Below are 21604 nucleotides of genomic sequence, written 5' to 3'. Positions count from 1 at the left end.
CATGCAAAAATGCCAAACATTCTCTGGTTCCATATTGTAAATTGTGCTTTTTTAGTTTTTTGTTTTTTACCTTGATAGTGGTAATGAATTGCAATTGGCTGCACTGAATAAGTTTACCTTTTAACTTGTTTCACTCTGGACTAAAGCCTTTCTGAAATATTTCAGCAATCTTCTGTTCACCCTCAAATTTCTGGCCCTCTAATTCATCTGGCTGTCTGAACTATATCATCCTCTTTGAAGCGACCTCTAATTCACCTGGTAGAGTGGTCCTCATGTAGGCCGAGTCCTTGGCAGCAGCATGGGTTTGAATGCGACACATGGCCCTGCTGTGTATCATCGACTCCCTTTCCCCCCTAAGTCTAAATCCAATCTTGGTAAAATTATGTTCTCTCCTTCTTTGAATCTATCTCCACCCTGCTGACCCCTCACATCTTCTGATGTGTTGTGTTGTCATGTTGTACCTCACAATAAATGAGGACCACAAAATATACATCATTGCATACCTGTTTTTGATCAAATCATAGTATAAATCGAGCATGACTCTGCAACTTCGCCACAAAGTAAAAACTGCTCCAGGAGCAGCATCTGGTCCCAAAGCCCACAAACATCTGTGTCATCCAACTGGCTTCCAGGGAGCAGATTCCACTGCTGGGAAACACATGACCAGCTCTCACACAGACCTGCTATCCTGCATGTGTGTGTCTGCATTTTAGTATGAATATGTTGGCATGCTTAATCATATTTCCGCTAGAGTGTGTGTGTGCGTGTGTGTGTGAAGAGCAGGATTTTATGTTAGCTGGCAGATACAATACAATTTGTCATTGATCAAAGGCGACAGTGCAACTTGCTGTGACTGTCAGGTACTATATTATATATATGGAGATTGCGTCTGTTGTGTCATTCTGCTGACAGTGTTTCAGTTTGTGTGTGTGTGTGTGTGTGTGTGTTGTGTGTGTGTGTGTGTGTGTGTGTGTGTTGTGTGGGTGTGTGTGTGTGTGTGTGTGTGTGTGTGGTGTGTGTGTGTGTGTGTGTGTGTGTGCGCCCTTGCCAACTGTTTTAATGCTAACTTTATTAGTATTCAGAGAGGCTTTGGGTTGTCACAGGTCCTAAGGCACTCAGAGGAGGGCCGGAAAAAACACATGTCAAAATATATTCACATTGAGCCTGATTGCAAGCAAGCCAGTTGGCTGCAATTTGACAAATGACATTTAATAGGTCATACTGCAGCCTCTGCATACTGATGAGCATTTAGAAGGAGAGAGAAATGGTAAGGAAGATGGATATTAAGAAGGAGACAAGCGGAGAAATGTATAGACGGCCAAACATTATGAATTCATCTTTTCCTTTCATCTCTTCTTCTTTAAAACATCTATCTACTGCTCCTGTGGAATACTTTTTTTAAATTAACTTTACTGGAAACCCAAATGACAAAATGTAACAATTTATCTTAGCATGTCTGATATTATGCATAATATAGTACCATTGAGATGTTATAGAGCTAGTTTTCACCTCCGACTTAACATCAACAGTGCACTAAAGACTTGATGCTATGACCAAAAAAAAACTATTTATTGTTTATACTGTTTATCTGGCAGGTGTACAGCTGATGATGATATAAATAAACAGATAAACCACAGTTTGGGACTAATTAAAAGTGATAGATGAAAAATTAAGAGATTACCAAAGTAACAATTCATTCTCTGAGAAGCATGAAAGTTTGTACTGAATCCATCTAAACATTATTGAGAAATTTCACTAAAAACCACTAAGTAACCTGCTAGTAGTGCTAGAGGAAAACTCATCATTCATCATAGTCACAAGCATTCATCATCTGGGCACAATGGATTTCTGTAAATAATTGCATGGCAATCCATCTAATGCTTGTTAAGATATTTTAGTGTGGACCAAAGTGGTGGACCGTGCTGCGAATTGAGATTTAGTTAAGTAAATAAATAAATAAATAAATTTAAAAAAACACAAAGGTGTTTTTGCACAAAGGTTGAAAGGTGCCCTAGAACTTCAGACATTACCACAAAGTAATGAAGTATGTGTGGCAGGGCGCCTTTAAGGTAACTAAACATTTTTGATTTAATTATTGCATGCAAGATTCTGTAAGGACGTAAGAAAGACTTCAGTTGACTGAAGCATGCAACAGCAATGTGCTAGTATTGCTTATCACACTAGCCAGCGCACTACTAGCTAGCTAGGTAAGCCTCATTGTTTGCTGGATTTGCAAGATCTCGCAAATAAAACTCAATACCTCACAAAACAAAGTCGAGATTTCTCAAATTAAACTGGAGATATCGCAAATAAAACTGGAGATATTGCAAAACAAAGCCAAAATCTCGCAAAAGTTAGGCTTTTTATACCACACTAGAATGGGTAGAAACAAGCTAACCAAGGCCTTTTTTCCACAAAAACTGTTACAGAGTACATGGTAGAACTTCAGACATTACCAGAAAGTAATGAAATACGTGTGGCAGGGCACTTTTAAGTTGACTAAACCTTTTGATTAAATTATTGCATGCAAGATACTATAAGAATTGCAAGACTTCAGCTCACTGAAACATGCGACGGAGATGTGCGGAGTTCCCTATACGCCCTGAAGAAAAAGATGACCCCCCATGACTTTCATTGTATAATTTACACTCTGTTGCTCTCACTACACTGACAAAAAGGATACCTTCACAATGTGTGGGGCTCATATATTTTACTGCTATATTATGAAATTCCAGACACAAATAACAGTATTCAGAAAACCACTACTCACGCTCTAACTCAGTCAAGATTATCTTGTGCAATCTTTAAACCAACAACTTACGCACTTGCAACTCAGTCTGCTCTTGCCACCAGATGTGGAGCAAATGAGCAAAAGAGCAAATGATTCATGAGCCAGAGAAGTCTGCTGGATCCTCTGTTAGTATTAGATACTGAATGGCCATTTCAAATCCATTTGGCAAAACTTCCTATACACCTGTGGATTTGGCATGTACTAAATGTACCATTTCAAATGAGACAATGTGTACTCTTTCAAATTCAATTTATACAGAAAATAAAATCAACTATGGCTCTTTTCAAATGTGTAAGTAGTCATTTTAAGAAATGGTGAGTCACTAAAGAGTTCAGGTTAAGATTAGAGCAGTTGTACTGTTCAGTTAAGCTGTTCTTAAAACTTTTTTTCAGAGCCTTTTACAGCAGTAGTTTTTCAACTGCATCACAATCTATCAGGCTTAGCATTTCCCCCTGCACTCTGATACTCTTTACGTAGTAGAAAAGTACACCATGTAGACCTGAACTTTGTTTGCAAAAGGTGCCCAACACTTACCTCTGACAGTCAGACAAAGAATAAATGAGATTAAATTTTTATAGGAGAGAAAAGATGAGAAGACAGATGGGAGTCAGATGGTGAAGCAAATCACTGTGGGCCATGTGAAGACCAAAGGACACACACATACACATACGGGGGAAAAGAAAAAAAATCATACTGGCCAGGCGGAGCAATGCCGCTAGTCTAAGTCCACATTTATTACTTGATAATGCAACAGGGCTGTAAACTGGATTCACTTGCCAAAGTCAGATACAAAATCATTCAGACACACCCGCATTCCATCTGCTGTGTGTCACAAAAGTATGAAGAGGAATTGACTGCGGTGACACAGTGATAACAAACAGACAGAGATCATATTTTAATATGTTGGAAGCTGATAAAGTCATTAATCATGGAAAAAAGGCAAGTGGACAGGTGATTGGACACCTCTAAATGTGACCGTGCCAAGTGTTCAACCTCAGTCTTAGAAAGGGAGCGGGAAGAAGCCGGACCTGTTTGCCTGTCAGTTAAAGGACAATCTGTTTATATGGAAACATAACACACGCACAAGATACAACAAAAATACAAGAACAAGCACTTAAAAAACGCACAGCTGAGAACATGCCAGAGAAAGCTCGCATGCACGTGCACATGCACGTGCACGTGCCGTCACGCACACAACGTGTTGCTGGTTAGTGCTATTTTAATGAAGTATGTCAGAAATGCGATAAGGGTGCATGTTGCAATGCCCTGAGCTCTGAGTAAACGATGAGTGGGGGACAGCAGATATTCCCTAAAATAACTCCAGCTGGACTGTTTTTGAATACCAGCTCGGGAAATGGGATTTTATATATATATGCACATATTTTTAAAGTCTTCTATTTACATTTTTTGTCTAATGGAAAACGGATAAAATAAAAGAAGAAAAGTCATTCTTTTAGTTAATAACTGTTGAGAAATCATAAGATTTGGTCAACCAATAATATGATGTGATCTTGATAAAATTTCATCATAAGTCCAACCATTATCTGTAACCGCTGGAGACAATTCCAGCTGACACTGACACTGGGTACACCCTGGACAGGTCGTCAGATAATCACAGGGCTGGCAAATAGACAGATGGGCAGTCTTGTATAAAGTACTTAAAAGCAATACTTAAGGAACAAGTATCTTACCAGAAAATTACTTTACTTTTTGTTGCATGTCGTTCCCCCTCTCTCTCCCCTTTCATGTCTTCAGCTGTCCTTTCAAAATAAAAGGCCTAAAATGCCCAAAACTAATATAAAAAAAAATATATATATATATATATATTATATATACACTGTACATATACAATATACTGTATTTTATACTTAAAATAATTATTGCGTTACTGGTTCTTCAACTATCTGCATAACGTGAGGAGAGAATGACAAATCAAATGTCTGTTTTCTGTGTTTGCGTAACACCAATAGACGGTTAAAACTGGTAAAACCATCCTCCAAGCAGACAAAACAAAAATGGCAGAGCCACCGCTTAAGACGTCTTTTGAGAGGTGAAGGTATACCCATTACTTCAAATTTGTACCGTGAAAGGACAAAAACTTGTGTGTGTAAATTGTGCCCAGGCCACAAACACTTCTCCAGCCCCACAAACAAAACATCCAATCCAAGCTAATTGTTAAAGACCCCCAGACCCTGAGACACAGATGTAAAGAGCATGTTGCCAATAGAGATAAGTGATAAGTGGGCTTGTGGCAGCATACATAGTGGAGGAAAAGTTGCCTGTTTCAACAATGTAATCATCGTCTTTCTGAAACAAAATACAGATAATGAAGAGTGGACAGCTGCCAGTAAGTCTTGACAAATATATAGTATAAAAGAGAGACCTTGTGTATGTCCACATTATATTAGGGGTTTGTGTTGATCTGGGCATACATGAGTTTTATCTTTACATTGTTATTTGGCAAGTAATTTATGGTGCATTTCAGGTTATGTTACGGAGTAATCCAAAAGTAATGTAACTAGTTACTTTCAGCAATAAGTAATGTAGTAAAGTAAGGCATTAACTAGTAATATGTAATCTATTACTTTTTTGAGTAACTATCCCAACACTGGACAGTGCCCACCACTGAAAGTCAATAAATGATATTGCATCCAGCTGTAGCAAGTAAACATTGTACTGTAACTGTAACAAATTCAACATGTATGGGCTGTTAATAATTTCTCTATTATGGGCAGCTCTATGTTCTGTTTTTAAACACTGGACACAGGTTGTGCGTGTGTATATGAGCTAATGTCACACCTAGTTACTGCAGTGACACAAAACACGTTACACCTGGCAGTGACGCACCAAAAACCCTGGCTAAACATAGGAGCACAGTAGGAATTTGTTTGTGTACAATCTAGTAAGTGTGTGTGTGTGTGTGTGTGTGTGTGTGTGTGTGTGTGTGGTGTGTGTGTGTGTGTGTGTGTGTGTTGTGTGTGTGTGTGTGGCACCCAAGTACACCTCAGGGACATAGGGGTTCAGGGTCTTTTAAATAAATAATCAAACACATAAATAAAGTCAATCGATAGAAGGAGCTTGATCCGGCACTCCGGGCCTCTGTTTGGCCTCTCACTTCATAAGAGAGGCCTGTGGGAGAGAGAGGGGCAAAAGGGAGGGACAGAGGGGGAAACTGAGAGTGCCAGAGAAAAAGAGGGGGGGGGGGGGGGAGAAAGAGAGAGAGAGAGAGAGAGAGAGAAAGAGAGAGAAGGTTGGATTACTTCTCTCTTGGTGGTTGTATAGTGCTGGTTAGCCAAAGCCTGCTCTTCCCATTACAGAAAACAGACCCCCATATGCAGTCTCAAGTCAAGCACACACACACACACACAAACACACACACCTGTCTTTACACTTCCCCGAGGCACACTTCACACAAATCATATGCCTATCCAAACCAAAACCAATAACACATACAAAGCTTAACTTAACCCTTGTGCTTAAATTTGTCACAGATTTGAGTGTTGGTTATGCAGTTGTGAGCATCCTGTGGCATGATCATATGTCCCTTTAAGGCCTATACTGTGCAACTATGGGGAGTGTTTTGCCTTAAGCGACTAGCAATCACTCATCCCAACCTTTTCCAGCTCACGGGTGCTGTAAAAACTAGAACGAGAGTGAGTGCACTTGCTGGAGAATTCCATCTGACAGTTTTTAATGCCAAGGGCAGCGTGGAGTGTGTGTGTGTGCAGAGTGTGTGTGTATGTTCAAACAAGCCAAACTAGGGAGAGGTTTGAGTGGCGGCACATCTCCCATGAGCAAATCAAATCACACCTGGCCCCCACTCCCATAAGCCGCCGCAGTCTGGCGAATGTCGGCACAGGGCATTAATATTCCCGACAAATTAGGACTTGTTCTGAGGTGGAGAGGGAGAAGGAGAAAAAGGGAGGAGACGTGGTGTGGGTGGGGGGGGGGGGGGGGGGGGGACAGTGAGCTGGCAAAAATTCAAGAGAGCAATTCCATCGACATGAGAGAAATGCTTCCCAGAATCTCTGAATAATATTTATGTTGTGCTGGTGATTTTTTTCTTCCTCCCACCTGTGTGCAGCTTGTTCCAAAATGGACGCCTGATACAGCAGAACAGGCATGAAAGAGGAAAACAGGAACATCCTTGGCAACAGACACCTGATAGTTCTTTTTCCTCCACAGACTTTAACGAAGGGATGTTAAGTATAGCCTGTTGCTAATGCAACACTGTAGTGAAGCAGGAACATTCTCATGTTATTTAAAATGTTGAACATGATTATTGGAACTTTATACTCTGTAAAAACATCCTCACCGTTTGTCTTTGCACATGTGGCACATGCTGCGCTCAATAGAGACTTTATTGGCTATATATCGACCCACTGAAAGAGGACTGTCACAGCCACTGACAGATGACATCAACGGCAGAGTGCATATTAGCCAATGAATGGTGTTGTGGTGTGACACAGGATGCCCTGAGGGTCGACCAATTAGCTGCTGACAGGAAGAGAGATGTATGGCTGCCTGAGGGTCTGGCTGAGGCGAGGAGTAAGACGTGGGAGAGTGGACTGAGAGAAAATGTGTTGGTGCTAAGCATGGGAGAGGTTGAAGGTTTAGCGTTGGCCTCGCTACACAGATGGTTGAGAAGCGTAGAGGCTACTGAGCAGCATATTTCTTAGTGTTTCACCGCCAAATGATCCTTGCACTGACATGAATGTAACATTAACAAGTAATAAGAGAAATGTACTTCAGCAAACATAAAAACACAGTTACAAAGTGCTTTACACACAAAGTATAAATGCATGAAGTTAAAATACATTATAATGAAAACACAGCTCTGAATTGTGTTTTTGTGTGAAAGCCAGACGAACTTCTGAATGTGTGCAATACTGGCCCTTTATTCTTCCTATAAGACCAACTGAGAGGAACAAGAGGAGAAACACAGTTATATATACAAGCTACAGACACTACAGACACTTGTGCTTAAGTGAGCCACTAGCAATGCTTACCTGAAAATTCAAATTGACAGAGCCAATGGCAAACAAACTAGCTGCTGAAATAACTTAAGACCTTGACACACCAAGGACCAAGTTGGGACGACGGCGAACAACGGCAACCAAACGTTGGCCTAGTTTGTGCAGTATGTCCAGCACCGTCGCCAAGTGACAGCCTTTGTCAGCCTTTTTTCGGCCGATTCAACTGTCGGTCATACAGCCAATTCATCTGAATGGCTGTTCAGATTGAAAACAAAAGTGAGGAAAAGAGAGGCACACAAGACTTCTTTCCTTTTTCATCTTATCTGATCAATCCAATATACATAAGAGTTGTCAAAACTGGTCAAAAATGACTTTAAATGTTCCTTCTAAACAACACAGAGGTTCAAACGAATGGAATAGCTTTTTTTGCACATTATGTCCATAGGATGGCAAATGTACAATATATACATAACTACTTGTGTAGGCATATTTATTCCAACAATAACATGTCTTTTAATGTGCTCATTATGGTCATTTTCAGGTTCATAATTGTATTTAGATGTTTTATATATATATATATATATATTCTAACAGCTCGGCGAGAATTATAACGTATGTTACAAACGCACATTTGTCACAGATGCAAAGGCGGGACTACAATAGAGGTGTTTGGAGCAATTGGTGAACAGTGTTTTCTGTTGGAGACGTTAAGTCCCTTTGGGGTAACGCTAATGTGCACAAAAAAGATATATAACACGATAAAGGAAAGGGAAAAGGCCAAAAAGCATAATATGAGCCTTTAAAAGATCTCTACATACCTACACATTACAAATTTGTAGCAAATGGAACATGCAACTCTGATAAACAGAACCAACCCATAATGGTGTAGTTAACTTTCCCACAGTCTGCATATTTCTGTCAGATTCTTTTGTGGACAGCTGCACAAAGGAATTCTGACAAAACAAAGAGTTTTTGGAAGATAAACTGTTAAGACACAATAAGTATTTAGAGAAACAAGAAAGCACTTGACTACTAACTGAGTGTGTAACCAAACATGTTTTGTACACAGCCAACAATGAAAAGGAATTTTACATTTGTTGAGCTTAAATAGCTGCTAACATGTTAGCATAGATTATCTGATAATATCAGCCAGTTGGTCTGACTCTAGCCAGCCACACAAAACTTTCACTGTAGTTCAGTTGTTTTGTGTATAAACTGCTGTATGCAAAATTGTGGCTGTATTGTCAGGCAAAACATTTGCCTGCTTCATACCAGGGCAGCATTTGCAATAAATACCGTGTTCTTTATCAATTGTTAAAAAAACAGCCAAAAGCTGGCCAAAAACGGAAAGCGTGTTAAAGAGCCTCATTACTGATGTGAGATGCAAACCAGAGTAAAGCGGGCAGAAGGGCCAGAATAATGCTGTGTGTGTACATACACACACAGAGAGAGAGAGTGTTCTCTGGGAGCAGCGCCCACAGCAATAAAACACAGACCAAAGTCATTCCAGCCAACCAATCACTGCCTGCTGGCCAACTGAAATGTTTCTCAGTAACAGAAACACATCTTATCAGTTAGGAATCAGATAACAACAGCAGGAGCACAGCTGGAAGTAACAGAATCTCCATACTGAGAGAAGTATATACTGGCAGTGACGCAGTCACTTTGAAAACGCACACACAGAAGGAGGAGTTATTCAAACAAAACCTGGCACGGACCTGATCAATCGGTTGCACGTTGCTTGTTGTGAAGTCAAATTATCTTTTTTTCCATTAAGAAGTAACACATTCCTTGCATCAACATGTAATCTTTAGGCTCCTCAAATTAAATAATTGAGGCGCAAAGCTAGCAGGATTTTCAGACGGAATGGTCATTTTATTTACACTTTATTTTACTTATTTAGTTCAACACTGCCCTCTTATTTGTTGTTTTCTGGTGACTGGTCACTGACATTATCTTTACTTGACACATGGACAGTTGTAATTGGTGAAGGACCTTAGATTTTATGTTGATGTTGCTTGAGTTTCTATGGCTGATCCTCTTTTCTTCAGCCATTGCAGTGGTTACTGTTCACACTAACACAGCTTTTTTTGAAGTAAAATTCATCCTCTGTGGACCTTCAAATCCTAACCATATTAGACTTGATGAAAAGTGGGCTCACCAAAGTCAGTAGGATGCATCCTCAGGGGACCATGAATACCTGAGTATGAGTATTTCTTGCCAATCCATCCAATCGCTATTGACATATTTCAGTCTGGACTAAAGTGGTGGAACGATTGCTGGTTACCATTCCTCGAGCCCAGCCACAGGGACAAATAAGTTTGTATAAATGTGCTGGAGAGAAGTAGTTAACTAAAAATGGCTTTTTACAATAAAAACGCTTTGTTGTTTGATAAATACATTCTCAACATGTACAAAAAAAAAACAGCTCTAGCTTGGACTGCCGTGAATGTGTGAATTATGAATTGGTTTGAACTCCTAACCTCTGTTGGGGTTGAGGGAGGTGAACGCTCGTGGTGCGAGTGACACTTCATACTTCTTTATTCCATTAGACATTAAGCAGTGACATCACAGCATGACCCTTGACATTCAGGTGGTCTGTTCCCAATGCTTTCGGGTTTTAAGAACTTCTGCTAGCACGATAATGGTTGTGAAAGAGGAAAAGGGGGCAGACATTTGCCTGGTTGGGTGGGGGAAGCAGGTGCTGCTACCTCGCAAACTACAAAAACAGTCCTGCAATTGTAATGTAATTTAAATATGCACATTTTACATTCCAAAGCCAAATGAATTCCACACACAACACACACACACACACACACACACACCACCACACACACACACCACACACACACACACACACACACACACACACACACACACACACACACACACCACACACACACACACACACACACACACACACACAGTTTGGGAAATAGGGGGGTTGTTTCTACTAAAGTGGTTCTGTAATTACCGGGTGCTTCCGCGTGTCTGGCTATTGCACAACACTGGTTCATCCTCCTTCCACTCCCTTAACTCTCACTCTCCGCTGTCAGTATAAAGTGAAAATAATATGTTATTTAGAGTGGATCTGATTAAAGGTTTAACTCGTGTAAAGGTTTCTTACATTATAACATTATATAGTTGACAGTATAATAGGCTGATTGTCTGAGATGGGATTACAGTATTTAGGCAGTTAGGTTATTATGTCACACTCAAGTGGAACAGGTGTTCAATTCAAACAAAATCTACATTGCAAGAATTGCTGTCAGGGAAATAATGCATCAACTATTTCCTTCCGCATGACAACCAAACCATTGCTGTACCTATTCCCTGCATTCCAGACCTACTAACCCCCTCCATGACATAACTCCCACCCCCCACCATGAGTCCCTTGCCAGGCCAACGGAGCTGTGACGCACCAAAGGATTTCTGCTTGGATTGAGAAAAACATTCGTAAAGGTGTTGGAAGAAAACATGGCCCCAAGACCCAGAGAGACTGACTAACATGGCCACTATGGTCATGTCCACAGTACTAATACATACAGCAGATGGGAGAGGCATAAAAACAACTATAACTCAAAAACAACAGTATCTTTTGTTCCTGGAAAAATGTCTTGTCTGGCAATAGGTATTGGTAATAATTCTCCACACAGAAATGCAGAAATGCACGAATTATAGCCAAATTGATGGATTTTGAGTGGATTGAAGAGCTCAATGGGGACAAATCTACTTAACATTACCCTGTGATCCATTGCTCTTAGTCGCACAGACTTCCAATGCATCATCCTCAACAGGGAACTGCAGAAAGCCCTGCACTGTCCCCCGGCCAAGTCTGCACTGAGCAGAAAGCACAAGTAGGGGTCTGACAGTATGGCAGCAAACTCCTTAAATACATCCGACTGTAGAAGTCATTAATAAGACCATGTGTTTATCTTAGGAAGGTTCCAAAGGTTTAGTTAGATTTGCAGCAAAAAAACACCGTGCCAATGTCCATCCCAGGGGGACTGGATGCATGAGGGGGATATAATACAGGTGCATAGGCCAGCATGGATGTACGATGAGGCACAGAAGAAAGTGAAGATACGACTGTATTCACGCAACTACTAATGTGAACGACAGGTGTAGCCTGGCCACTAAGAACAGAAGCCCATGCATCCGTCATCCAGAGTGACGCTGGGAGTAAACCATTAATCCCTGCAGTGACGTCTGTGGTAAAGTGACAGAGATCATCCAGTGAGGAAGAGGAATCGTTCTCTGTAGACCAAAAAGGCAATTACTCTCCTAACAAGGGGCGGCTCGACCTGCAAACAACTCAAACGAGGGTTCAAAAAGGATATTCCAGCATGTAGACAGATAGTGATTAATGAAAGAAATGAACTCACAATGTCAATAAACACGTCAGGTTGAGGCCTCTCTATAGCTGCGTTGTTGGTTGCCTTTGAATTCTTATTAAATAATATTAAACATTTCCACCACTGTTTTTAAGTTGAGGAGTATGTATGTATATTAGCCCTGCACGATTAATCGTTGTAAAACCGCGATCTCAATTCACCGTGGTCAGGATTTAATTTTTAAATAATTTTGATTTTCGATTTGTTGTTTTTTTTGTGTTAATTTCGTTTCTTTTTTTCTTTAATTGACTTTGATTCTCATTTAATTTAATGAGTTGACTGCATCACAAATGCTACTACTTTCTACTGAGTTTTAAACACAGACTGTATAAAATCACAAAAAAAAAAAAATCTATGTTTGGTACTGCCAATTTGTTTTGTCATGGTTCTTGTAAATAAACATTCCACTTTGTGAAAAAGAATCATGGAAAAAGCCCAAATTCTAAGCAAAAAAAAAAAAATCATGAATCATATTTTTCCCTGAATCATGCAGGCCTAATGTATGTATGTATGTGCACTCTGCTAATTCAATTCCAGATACAGACAAACATTCAAAACACCTTGATGGCTGACTCTATTCTATTGTTTCTCCTTATCACAGAAACAGTCACACACCCTTCTACAGGTCAAGCCATGTCAATGGGTCAGATCTACAGAGGTCAACAGGTTTTCTCGGGACTCTTAAGCGACTCATTGATCACAGTGTAAACAGATAAGGTAGCACCAGTAGCTCATATTCTTTAAAACAGTCACTTGCATCTTTGAGCCTTTCTTTGGCAATTGTTCTACTGAGTGGCAGAGGCTAATAAATCCTAGGAACTCTAACAGCAACAAATTGAAAATGGCACATACAAACTGCCCAAAATGAAACAAGAAACGGCACAATATAAGTGAACAATCATCTTACTGGAAGGGATTGTATTTCATTTTCAACTGACAGTTTAACATTTTCCTTGGTCTGGTTTCTCTTTATCCCCCCCAGTGTGATCTTGTGACATTTTCCATTTCAATGAATCTAGTCTTGTTAACCTTTTTAAGGTGTTGAAGTCATTTAGAAGAGTTGGTTTGCTGTCTGGCTCCGAGAGAGTAATGGCAGCTGCTCTGGCGAGGTCCAACTCTAAACACAAAGCAGGAGGAAGCCTGCTCCTTCACACGGTTACCACAAATCCTGCCTTTACATATGTAGAGGAAAATAAACACTTTTAGCTTCCCTTGCCCTGTCTCTCTTCCCTCTTTCTACTCTGTCTCAGTCATATGAGGGTGTATAAACATGAGCCTCTGTGGATCAGTGTGCACAGAGACAGGATATGAGAGCGATTCCCCTCACCTCTCCCTTTTGAACCTGCGTCACAGACAGTGAGAAGTGGCTCCTTTCCAAAAAAAAATAAAGGGCCACGCGGGGGTCAACTCTGCTTGGCTCTGCATGTCTGTTGATACGGCTTCAACATCAGCATCCCAGCAGAGGCAGCAAAACCCCCTCACTGCTCTGTATGGACTCATCATAACTCAATCACAACTCAATGTTCACACTTCAACAACCTTGCTCTCATGCACGGTTGTGATTGTGATACACACAAACATGCAAACTGACACAGAGTTCCACCTTTTAAAAGTTGAATGCAGCGAGACAGAAGTTGAGCAAGAGGGGTAAACAAAAAGGGAAATCAAACACACTGAAGGGGAGGTACGACTAGAACCCTGACCTAGCTAGGACGAAGTGAATGAGAGCGAGGGAATGTGCCAGGGTTCTGGTGCTCGCTGAATTGATTAGTTTAACAGAAAGTAATAGGCAGCTATTTCATTAAACTTTTGAATTCTTTTTCAAGCTAAAATATAGCTAATAGCCAAATACTTTAATTCTTCCAGCTTTACAAATGTGAAGACTAGTGCTGTCAGTTAAACACGTTATTAACGGCATTAACACAAACCCATTTTATTGGTGTCAATTATTCTAGCGCAAGATTACCGTTCTTTTTGGCCTAGCAAACTTTGTAGTTTTTTACAAATGCTGTTGCAACAACTGGTAACGTTAGAAAAACTACAACACCACACCGGCTCTAGCTAGACCAGAAACAAAACAACAGGCACGGCGCACAAACTTGTTTGGGCTTGCGAGCCGGCCAGATAGTAGTGGCATTACGTTTTGAGTCGACGGCGAACGCATGACACAGAAATGGATGCCAATAAGATTCTGGAGTTGCCAAATGGTTCCATTGACAAGACCAAAGTGATCTGTGTGTTTTGATGTTGAGAAATGAGCCATCATCGCAGCACGTCCAGTCTGAAATACCACTTGATGGCCAAGTACACAGCTGATGCCAATTCTCCCCTCGTCAAAGTATTTTTTACACCTTCTTATTGATGGACAGTGCTACATTGTGTGAGACATTATTTGCTCTATGTGATAATGTTACGTGTGAAATTGAACACTACAGTAGGCTATACGCCAATGTTGTTTTCAATAAAAAAACATTTGCACAAAGCAAGCCAATCCACTTTTCCATAATGATAAGAGCATTAAAATGAGAAAAAATAATGGGACAAATAGAAATTAAGGGACATTTAGAATAGATAAAAATGTGTGATTAACTTAACACTAGTGAAGGCTAGTTTTCCTTGTGTTCGCATTATGGAGAACTAAATATCTTATCTATTAATTTGACAAAACAAAGCATTTTAAAGATATCACCTTGGGTTTAGTGAATTGTGGTTGACTATTTTGACAGATTGTCAGCATATGATGAAAATAATAGTAAGTTGCAATCCCAAATATTGACAGAATATTAATCAGCATCTACTTTGATAATTAATGTATTTTTTTTTAACCCTCTGGGGTTTGAGGGTATATTCAGAAGCAAATATGATTTTAGCATGCTACATGCCAAACATTCAATGGTTACAGCTACAAAGTTGTGAAAATATTCTATGATTTGAAATACAATATATTTGGGTTTGGCCTTTTGATCTGGCAATACAAACTATTTGTATATGTCAACTTGGGCTTTCAAAAGTAGTGATGGACATTTTATTTTTTAAATTTAATGGACCAAAAGATGAATTAATCAAGAAAACAATCTACAGATTAATTAAAGTTCCAGATTCTGACAAAAAAACAAACAATGAAGCTGGTCTGGAGGCTTGTGGTGGCCCAAAACCAAAACACTTTAAATTGGTTTTCCTTAAATTTGTCAGCCAGCCATCTGTAGCCCAAAGTCAGCCCTAGACAAACTTGAAACAGATCACTACATTTAAAAATCAGTTATAAAACAGGACATAACAGCACAAATCCCAAAGTTGGAGTGATGTAATTTGGCCTGTTGGTAAAAATCCAATTTAGTCGTTACAGCCAAAACCCCTGATGGAGGGAGCAGAGAAGGGATCAGCCGGGTATTGAAGAGGAGAGGGATAAGGAAGAAGAGGAATCAGAGATGTAGTGGGGAGGAGCCTGGATGGAGAGGTATATTCTAAGCCCTACAGCCAGATCTTGTACCTCAGATTGCCAGGTCCCAGCTGTTAGGGTGGAGAAACTTACAGTTCTTAGACTGATTCAGATGCTGGCTAAGGAAAAATATACATCAGACCGGTAAAGGGAAGACCAGAAACACATTTTTCATCGGTAGACTGTTCAGTCTCATTCAGCTAGCTAAATTACTTTCCTTGTCTGTGTGCTTACACATTTAAATAAGAGAAAATGGATTTAGATAAAGTGGCTTTCAGAGTGAGTAGGTGAAAGAGCACAAGTATGAGAAATTTATGTAGTGTGGTCGAATAGTCAATCAGACGATGTTCCAGGCTCTTCAGTCGACTGTGTCACACACTGTCAGCTTTACTTACACGTATCCCTCCCCAGCCCCCACACCACCACTACTAAATTACTATCTAATAACCCATCTCAGGCTCATTACTCAAACTCAAATTGGAGCAGTTTAGATCAAATCCAAGATCACCTCACAGCACTTTAGATCAGAAAATACAGGGCTCACCATTAAAAAAAGCCATCATTTTCAGTGCAGTGACTGCTGCTCATAAATGTCAAAGCTGGATTGGTGTGATGGGGGAGCAGAGAGACAGGAAAAAAGAGGGGAAGAAGTACAGAAGGATAGGGGCTTGGAGTGAAATGAGTAATGGAAATTATAATCCTAGCATGCCATCTAGTGGTGAAAGGTGATATCATTCAAATGAAGAAACTTAGGGTGTCTTGTTAAGAGTTTGGAATGCGGGATCCTGTCAAAATGACATGCATCACCAGATGATTAATTATAAGTAGAGCCTGGATAAATTGTATTGTCATAAAATGCAAACAAATTAACACCCAGACCACATGAACAGCTTATATCTGGGACTTAAAACAAATGCACTCTTACTTAAAATCCAAAGCAAAGTCTTGCTGATGTTCATTAATAAGCCTGCATTGAATAATCATTTTTCACAGAAAAACTGCATTCACCCCAATCTGAATCTCATTGAGTTCATGCTCTATTCAGCTGGAACCCAAATAGTGCAGACACAGCAGACAATGTGACATTTTTCTTTTCAGAAGAGGGCAGACCACAGTAAAGATTAATGTGGTGCAAAAGAAAAAGGTTTATAATGTCTATTAGTCAAAAGTCCGGACTTGGTTTTTAAATAAAACTTAGGGCATTGCTAGAGTGTGATGTGTAAAATCCACTATAACTGTTTAAAACTTGTTCTGGTAGATATGATGATCTGGATGTGGGTTTGTGCTACAATGTGAACTAGATCACTAAATGAGTCCCGCCTCCATCCCACCTTTCAAGTCCAGGCCAGCCTACCCACCATGGTCGATTCTCACACATCCTGTAGTAATCTGATATCATGCCCATCAGAAATGCCATCTGAACCCAAATGAATATATAGCCCAGAGAGGACCCCAATTAGTGTGCCAGCGGGTACTGCCACCACGCCATACCACATAAACAAACTTATCTTGACAGGGTCGCTTGTCCAAAGGAGGGAGCTAGGCGGATAGCAAAGGAGGCCGAGAGAAAATGAATTACCTTCCTGACACACGTCAAAGCCAATCACTGCGGAGCATCCCTTGCCGTACCCGCACCCCAAATCCCTGCCGCCACCGTTGCATTTCATCTGCCAGTGTTAGTATGCACACAGGCTGTGCGCCAGCCTCCAAATGTATTCATTTATTCAGAGCCCCTCGGAGAAATCACAGTGTCTTGTTGTCCTTTTTTTCCCCTGCTGTCCAGATGGAATTTGCGTGAATAACATCAGTTTAGTGAGGCAGAAAATAAGTACAGGCTAGCACAGCGGAGGGGACTAGATTACACTCTCACCCCCATCCCCAAAAAAGGATGGAAAGACAAGTGTCACCTTCATATACTTCTTTCTCACCGTCTCTGCCTCCCTTTCTCATTTTCTTCTTCCAGTTCTATTGAAACGTATCAGGTGGTGGGGGGGGGGGGGGGGGGGGAGCTAAAATTGAGAGATCTATACAGCTTTGGCTACAGTTATTTTGTTTAATCATGCACTGCAGGTGCAATTAAACAGAAGATCATGAATCAAAGAACTAGAGAGTTTTTTTCATTACAAAAAGGTGAGTGGCCATCAAGGGAGCGCAGCCCAATGCTCATTTATCTGTGTTTTGTTTTGCATTTATAACGCAACTAATTGCATTAATTAATCAGATTTACTTCTAATAGGAGGAAGAGCATCTTGCCGTAGTAATTGAATGAGATGAAAAAAGAACTGTAAATCAATATTTCCAACCTCAATAAAGCCCGAGAGAAATTAAAATGTCTTCAGTCAGAAGAGTGGAAAGCCTCAATATTCACTCAGCCTATCAAAAAGAATTCACTACACAGCCTTCAAGGAGATTAGTGATTGTCTTTAATATAAACACTTGAAATAGCTTTGAATAGAATCTGTAAGATGTACTGTGCAACTGCCTGAAACTTTACCAAAGACAGACATTCGTGTAAGTGTGTGATCTGCTTTAGAACCGGTATTATTGGTGGTCATTTTGGTCGTTGTGATTACATTTACTGGTGGATGGCAGACAGACACACTAAAATAAAAGAACGAAAGTGAGAAAGAAAAATGTATCCTACCTCTCTGAGAACCGTACTCCTGTATCCTCTGTACAAACCCTGGACACCCTGCTCAGAGATAACAGAACACAACACACATTTATTACAAGCACAGACATTTGAATTCCATCTTATTATAACTTAGTTTGTATTCTACTATCATTTGACTCATTAAAGTACAGTATGTGCAGAGAGCTGAGCTAGGGTTAAGGCGTCGTTATGCTTCAACCACTTTTTAAAATTGTCTAAAAGCCTCTATTACTATTGATAGGAATGGTGGCCAAAACCACAGGAAAAAAAAAAAGATAAAAGTTTTAATAAACCAGAGTTATCCTACAAGAAAGTGCCTTTGATTGCTGTGTACCTCTTCTCTGAGTGTAGCCAGCAGCATTTGGTAGGTGGTGGATGAGGGTGAAGCCTGGGTCCTCTGTTTGACCACCTCTGTGGGCACCCGGATTAGACATGCCACCTACAGGATGGAAAGTACATGGGTAACCAGACTGGACAGCTATTGTCCATTGAGATTTTATCGATTAAGGCAACACCGCTTAATCGATACAATCTCAATCTACAGTACTGTATTCCCTTCTTAAGGGCCTTTTATATCCATATTGTGCTTTAAATGATACTAGCCTGTATTTCTTTCTACGTGGCAGGTGGAATTATATGACATGGCCTGAGGGGTGCAATTGCATCGAGCTGGCAGGCTACGGAGAGCTTTAGTTAACAAAACAGTACACACAGCAGACATGACACCTGGGCAACAGGGCAACCGGTTAAAAAGGTCATCAGGCTTACTGAGTATATGTGTCCAAAGAACATGTGCTTCCGTCAAACACACTGTGAGATCCAGACACACACACACACACATGCACACCTCAGTAACCACACTCCCTGCTACAAGTTCCAACCCATCCACCATATGTCAACAGAAATATGGACTACCAACAGATAGTGAAGATAAACATGAATAGCTATGCTTCATAACTCCCACCGCACTAAAGGCAGGCAGGCAAGCACAGCTGCCCACCTGGTGACTTGATTTCCCATTTATCGTGCATCAGAGCGGAAATACCGGCTAACTGCAAGCAATCTTACAGAGCGATTGGTGAGCCGCCCCCTTGCTGTGACTCCCCTTGGTCATACAGATGCCAGTCTGCCAGTGCCACCTTCGCCACGGCAGAATGATGTAGAGAGAGGAGCAAAGAGAAAGAGTGAAGCAGGCACTGCAATAACGATAAAATGCACAGTTTTCCTGTTTTGCGTCTTCTCCATACAGCTATACATACTGATTTAGCGTTTGGGCCCCATCAGAATTTTTAGAGGTGATGGCCTCTAGGGGATAAGGCTCTATTGCTGTACTCTGCAATGGGGAGAAGGCTAACCCGACAGCTGTTAAAGGGCTCACGTCTGTCTGTCAGCCACTTGTCTCCTCTGCCAGACACCAAGGACACCTTATGAGAAAGAACATGGATATATGTGGAGCACAAAAGGAGAAGGGATAAGGCAGCAGTCCTGGAAGTCAAATGAAACCCCAGACTGAGCTGAAGAAGACTTTGTAGACATAACATGCACATCTGTACATGCACAGCCCTGCTCTGTATCAGCTCTGGCTCTGTATCTGTAGCTCTGTAAAAATCCTGTTGACTATTGGTTGTTATTTGGTTTATTTCTCATCTTTGTTTTGCCCTTCACTGTATCACTTTTGCTGCAGGCAAATGCCAGTTCTTCCTCCTTTTAATACACGATGAGCATATCAATCTCATTATCTGTACATAAGAACAAAAACAAAAGACTTAAATGAGTGTGAATTCAGGGTAACTCTTATTGCTATTTAAGGTGTGTATAACCATAGTCTAGCTGCAACCTAACCATGGTGCAACAGTACCACCAAGTGGCAAAACGTTAACCTGCATCACTTCCCTGTGATAACTAAACTGGCTACATCCATCTCACAGATCTCATTTGCCCTCCCTTTGGTCAAGTTACCATTTATAATACGTTGTACATCATGTTTTCACCAATCCAATTCTCCAAAGGACCAGTATAAGGCAGCTAAATAGAAAGAAAGTGGCTATGACAAGCAATTACTGAGGTAATTGGATGGGAGGCCTGGAGTTGAGACGGCCTTTCCTCTGCTGTCACTGCAGAGGGGAAGGCAGAATGAGCCAGAGATTATACCAAATAAATTAGGGACATTGTTTATTTGGGAGTAATTTGCGCGCCCATGGGTGGGGAGAATGATGTTGAGTGGATAGAAGATAAAGTGTGTAGGCCTCTGAGGCCATTTCAGATCTCTGAAAACAGCAGAAAAATGGGGAACAATGGTGATGAATCAGTACATGATAAAATACAGCTGGGGCTTAAAAGGATAATAGTGGCATATTCTTTGTGGAGATGTAGATGTAGTATGGTGTCACATTTTGAAAGAAAGAACAAACAAAACAAAGATTTAGGTAGGTGTCCCTCATTACAAGTAAGGCTTGTTACCTCCCGTTTAGGGGAGGGCTGTAGGTGGAGGGCTGTCAGCATGACAGACATCTTTTTCATTACCTACTTTGCTTGCCCTTCATTATCCATTCTTACCTCTGGCATGTAAGCTTATTATAAACCCATTGGCAGTCTTTAAATTCCAGCTACCATTCATCTTTATTTACAAGCTGTTGGATTCGTCAAGCAGTGTTAATTAGGAGGCTGTCTGACTGTGATTGGAGCAGTTTCCCTTGGCCTGTTATTGTTAATCCAAATAACAGAGCGTGTTTTCAATTTCCAGCACTAGCCGCCAAACAACAAGGTAAGAAGCTGGCACTCAATCATTGGCAAACCGCAGTAAGGAATGGGAAATTAGAAGAGACTCACAGCACATTATGGGCATTGCCAGAGAATCAATTCGTAGAATAAGTCATTACATCCCTCTGTCTTCCCTTCCTTTGCTACATCCCACTTTTACCGCCATCTGGTCACAGTGGTCAGTCAATCAGGAACAGGTTTGCCATTTGACACCATAAAGAGACAACAGCTAAGAAAAACAAACAGACTGCAACAACTGCAAAAGACTGCCTCATTTACTTTGATTCATTTGTCATTCAAATATAGGGCATTCACCACTAAACCTTTGCCAAAGAAGAAATGTCAAATATAAAGTAAGGACTGAGAAATATGCCCCGAAATTTAGCTTGGATTACTTTTAACAATGCCCATACTTCAAATCAATGTCAAATCAAATACAATGAAGTACAACCTTCTAGACCCCACAATTTACATACTTTGTACCATGGTACATGTACCAGTACCAAATTCCTATGACTTTTGTGGATTTTGATCACACCCCCAGCCTTAGAAACACATCAATAGTACCAAGAAAGACTGAAATATGGGTCG

General features: G+C 40.6%; 1 protein-coding gene across 2 annotated transcripts in view; it reads right to left on the bottom strand.

Moving 5' to 3' along the window:
* Positions 1–21604, bottom strand: part of slc25a26 (solute carrier family 25 member 26) — a 54604-nt gene that overhangs the window by 24705 nt on the left and 8295 nt on the right. For both annotated transcript variants that reach the window (XM_032513021.1, XM_032513022.1), the window contains exons 4-5: positions 18588–18692; positions 18245–18292 (exon numbers count right to left, since the gene is read on the bottom strand). In XM_032513021.1, coding sequence (XP_032368912.1) covers positions 18245–18292; positions 18588–18692 — 153 coding nt within the window. The remainder of the gene's footprint in view (positions 1–18244; positions 18293–18587; positions 18693–21604) is intronic.

Source organism: Etheostoma spectabile, chromosome 4, assembly GCF_008692095.1.
Source record: "Etheostoma spectabile isolate EspeVRDwgs_2016 chromosome 4, UIUC_Espe_1.0, whole genome shotgun sequence".
In the NCBI taxonomy this organism is placed as follows: domain Eukaryota; kingdom Metazoa; phylum Chordata; class Actinopteri; order Perciformes; family Percidae; genus Etheostoma; species Etheostoma spectabile.
This window is presented reverse-complemented; position numbering and strand designations above follow the sequence as displayed.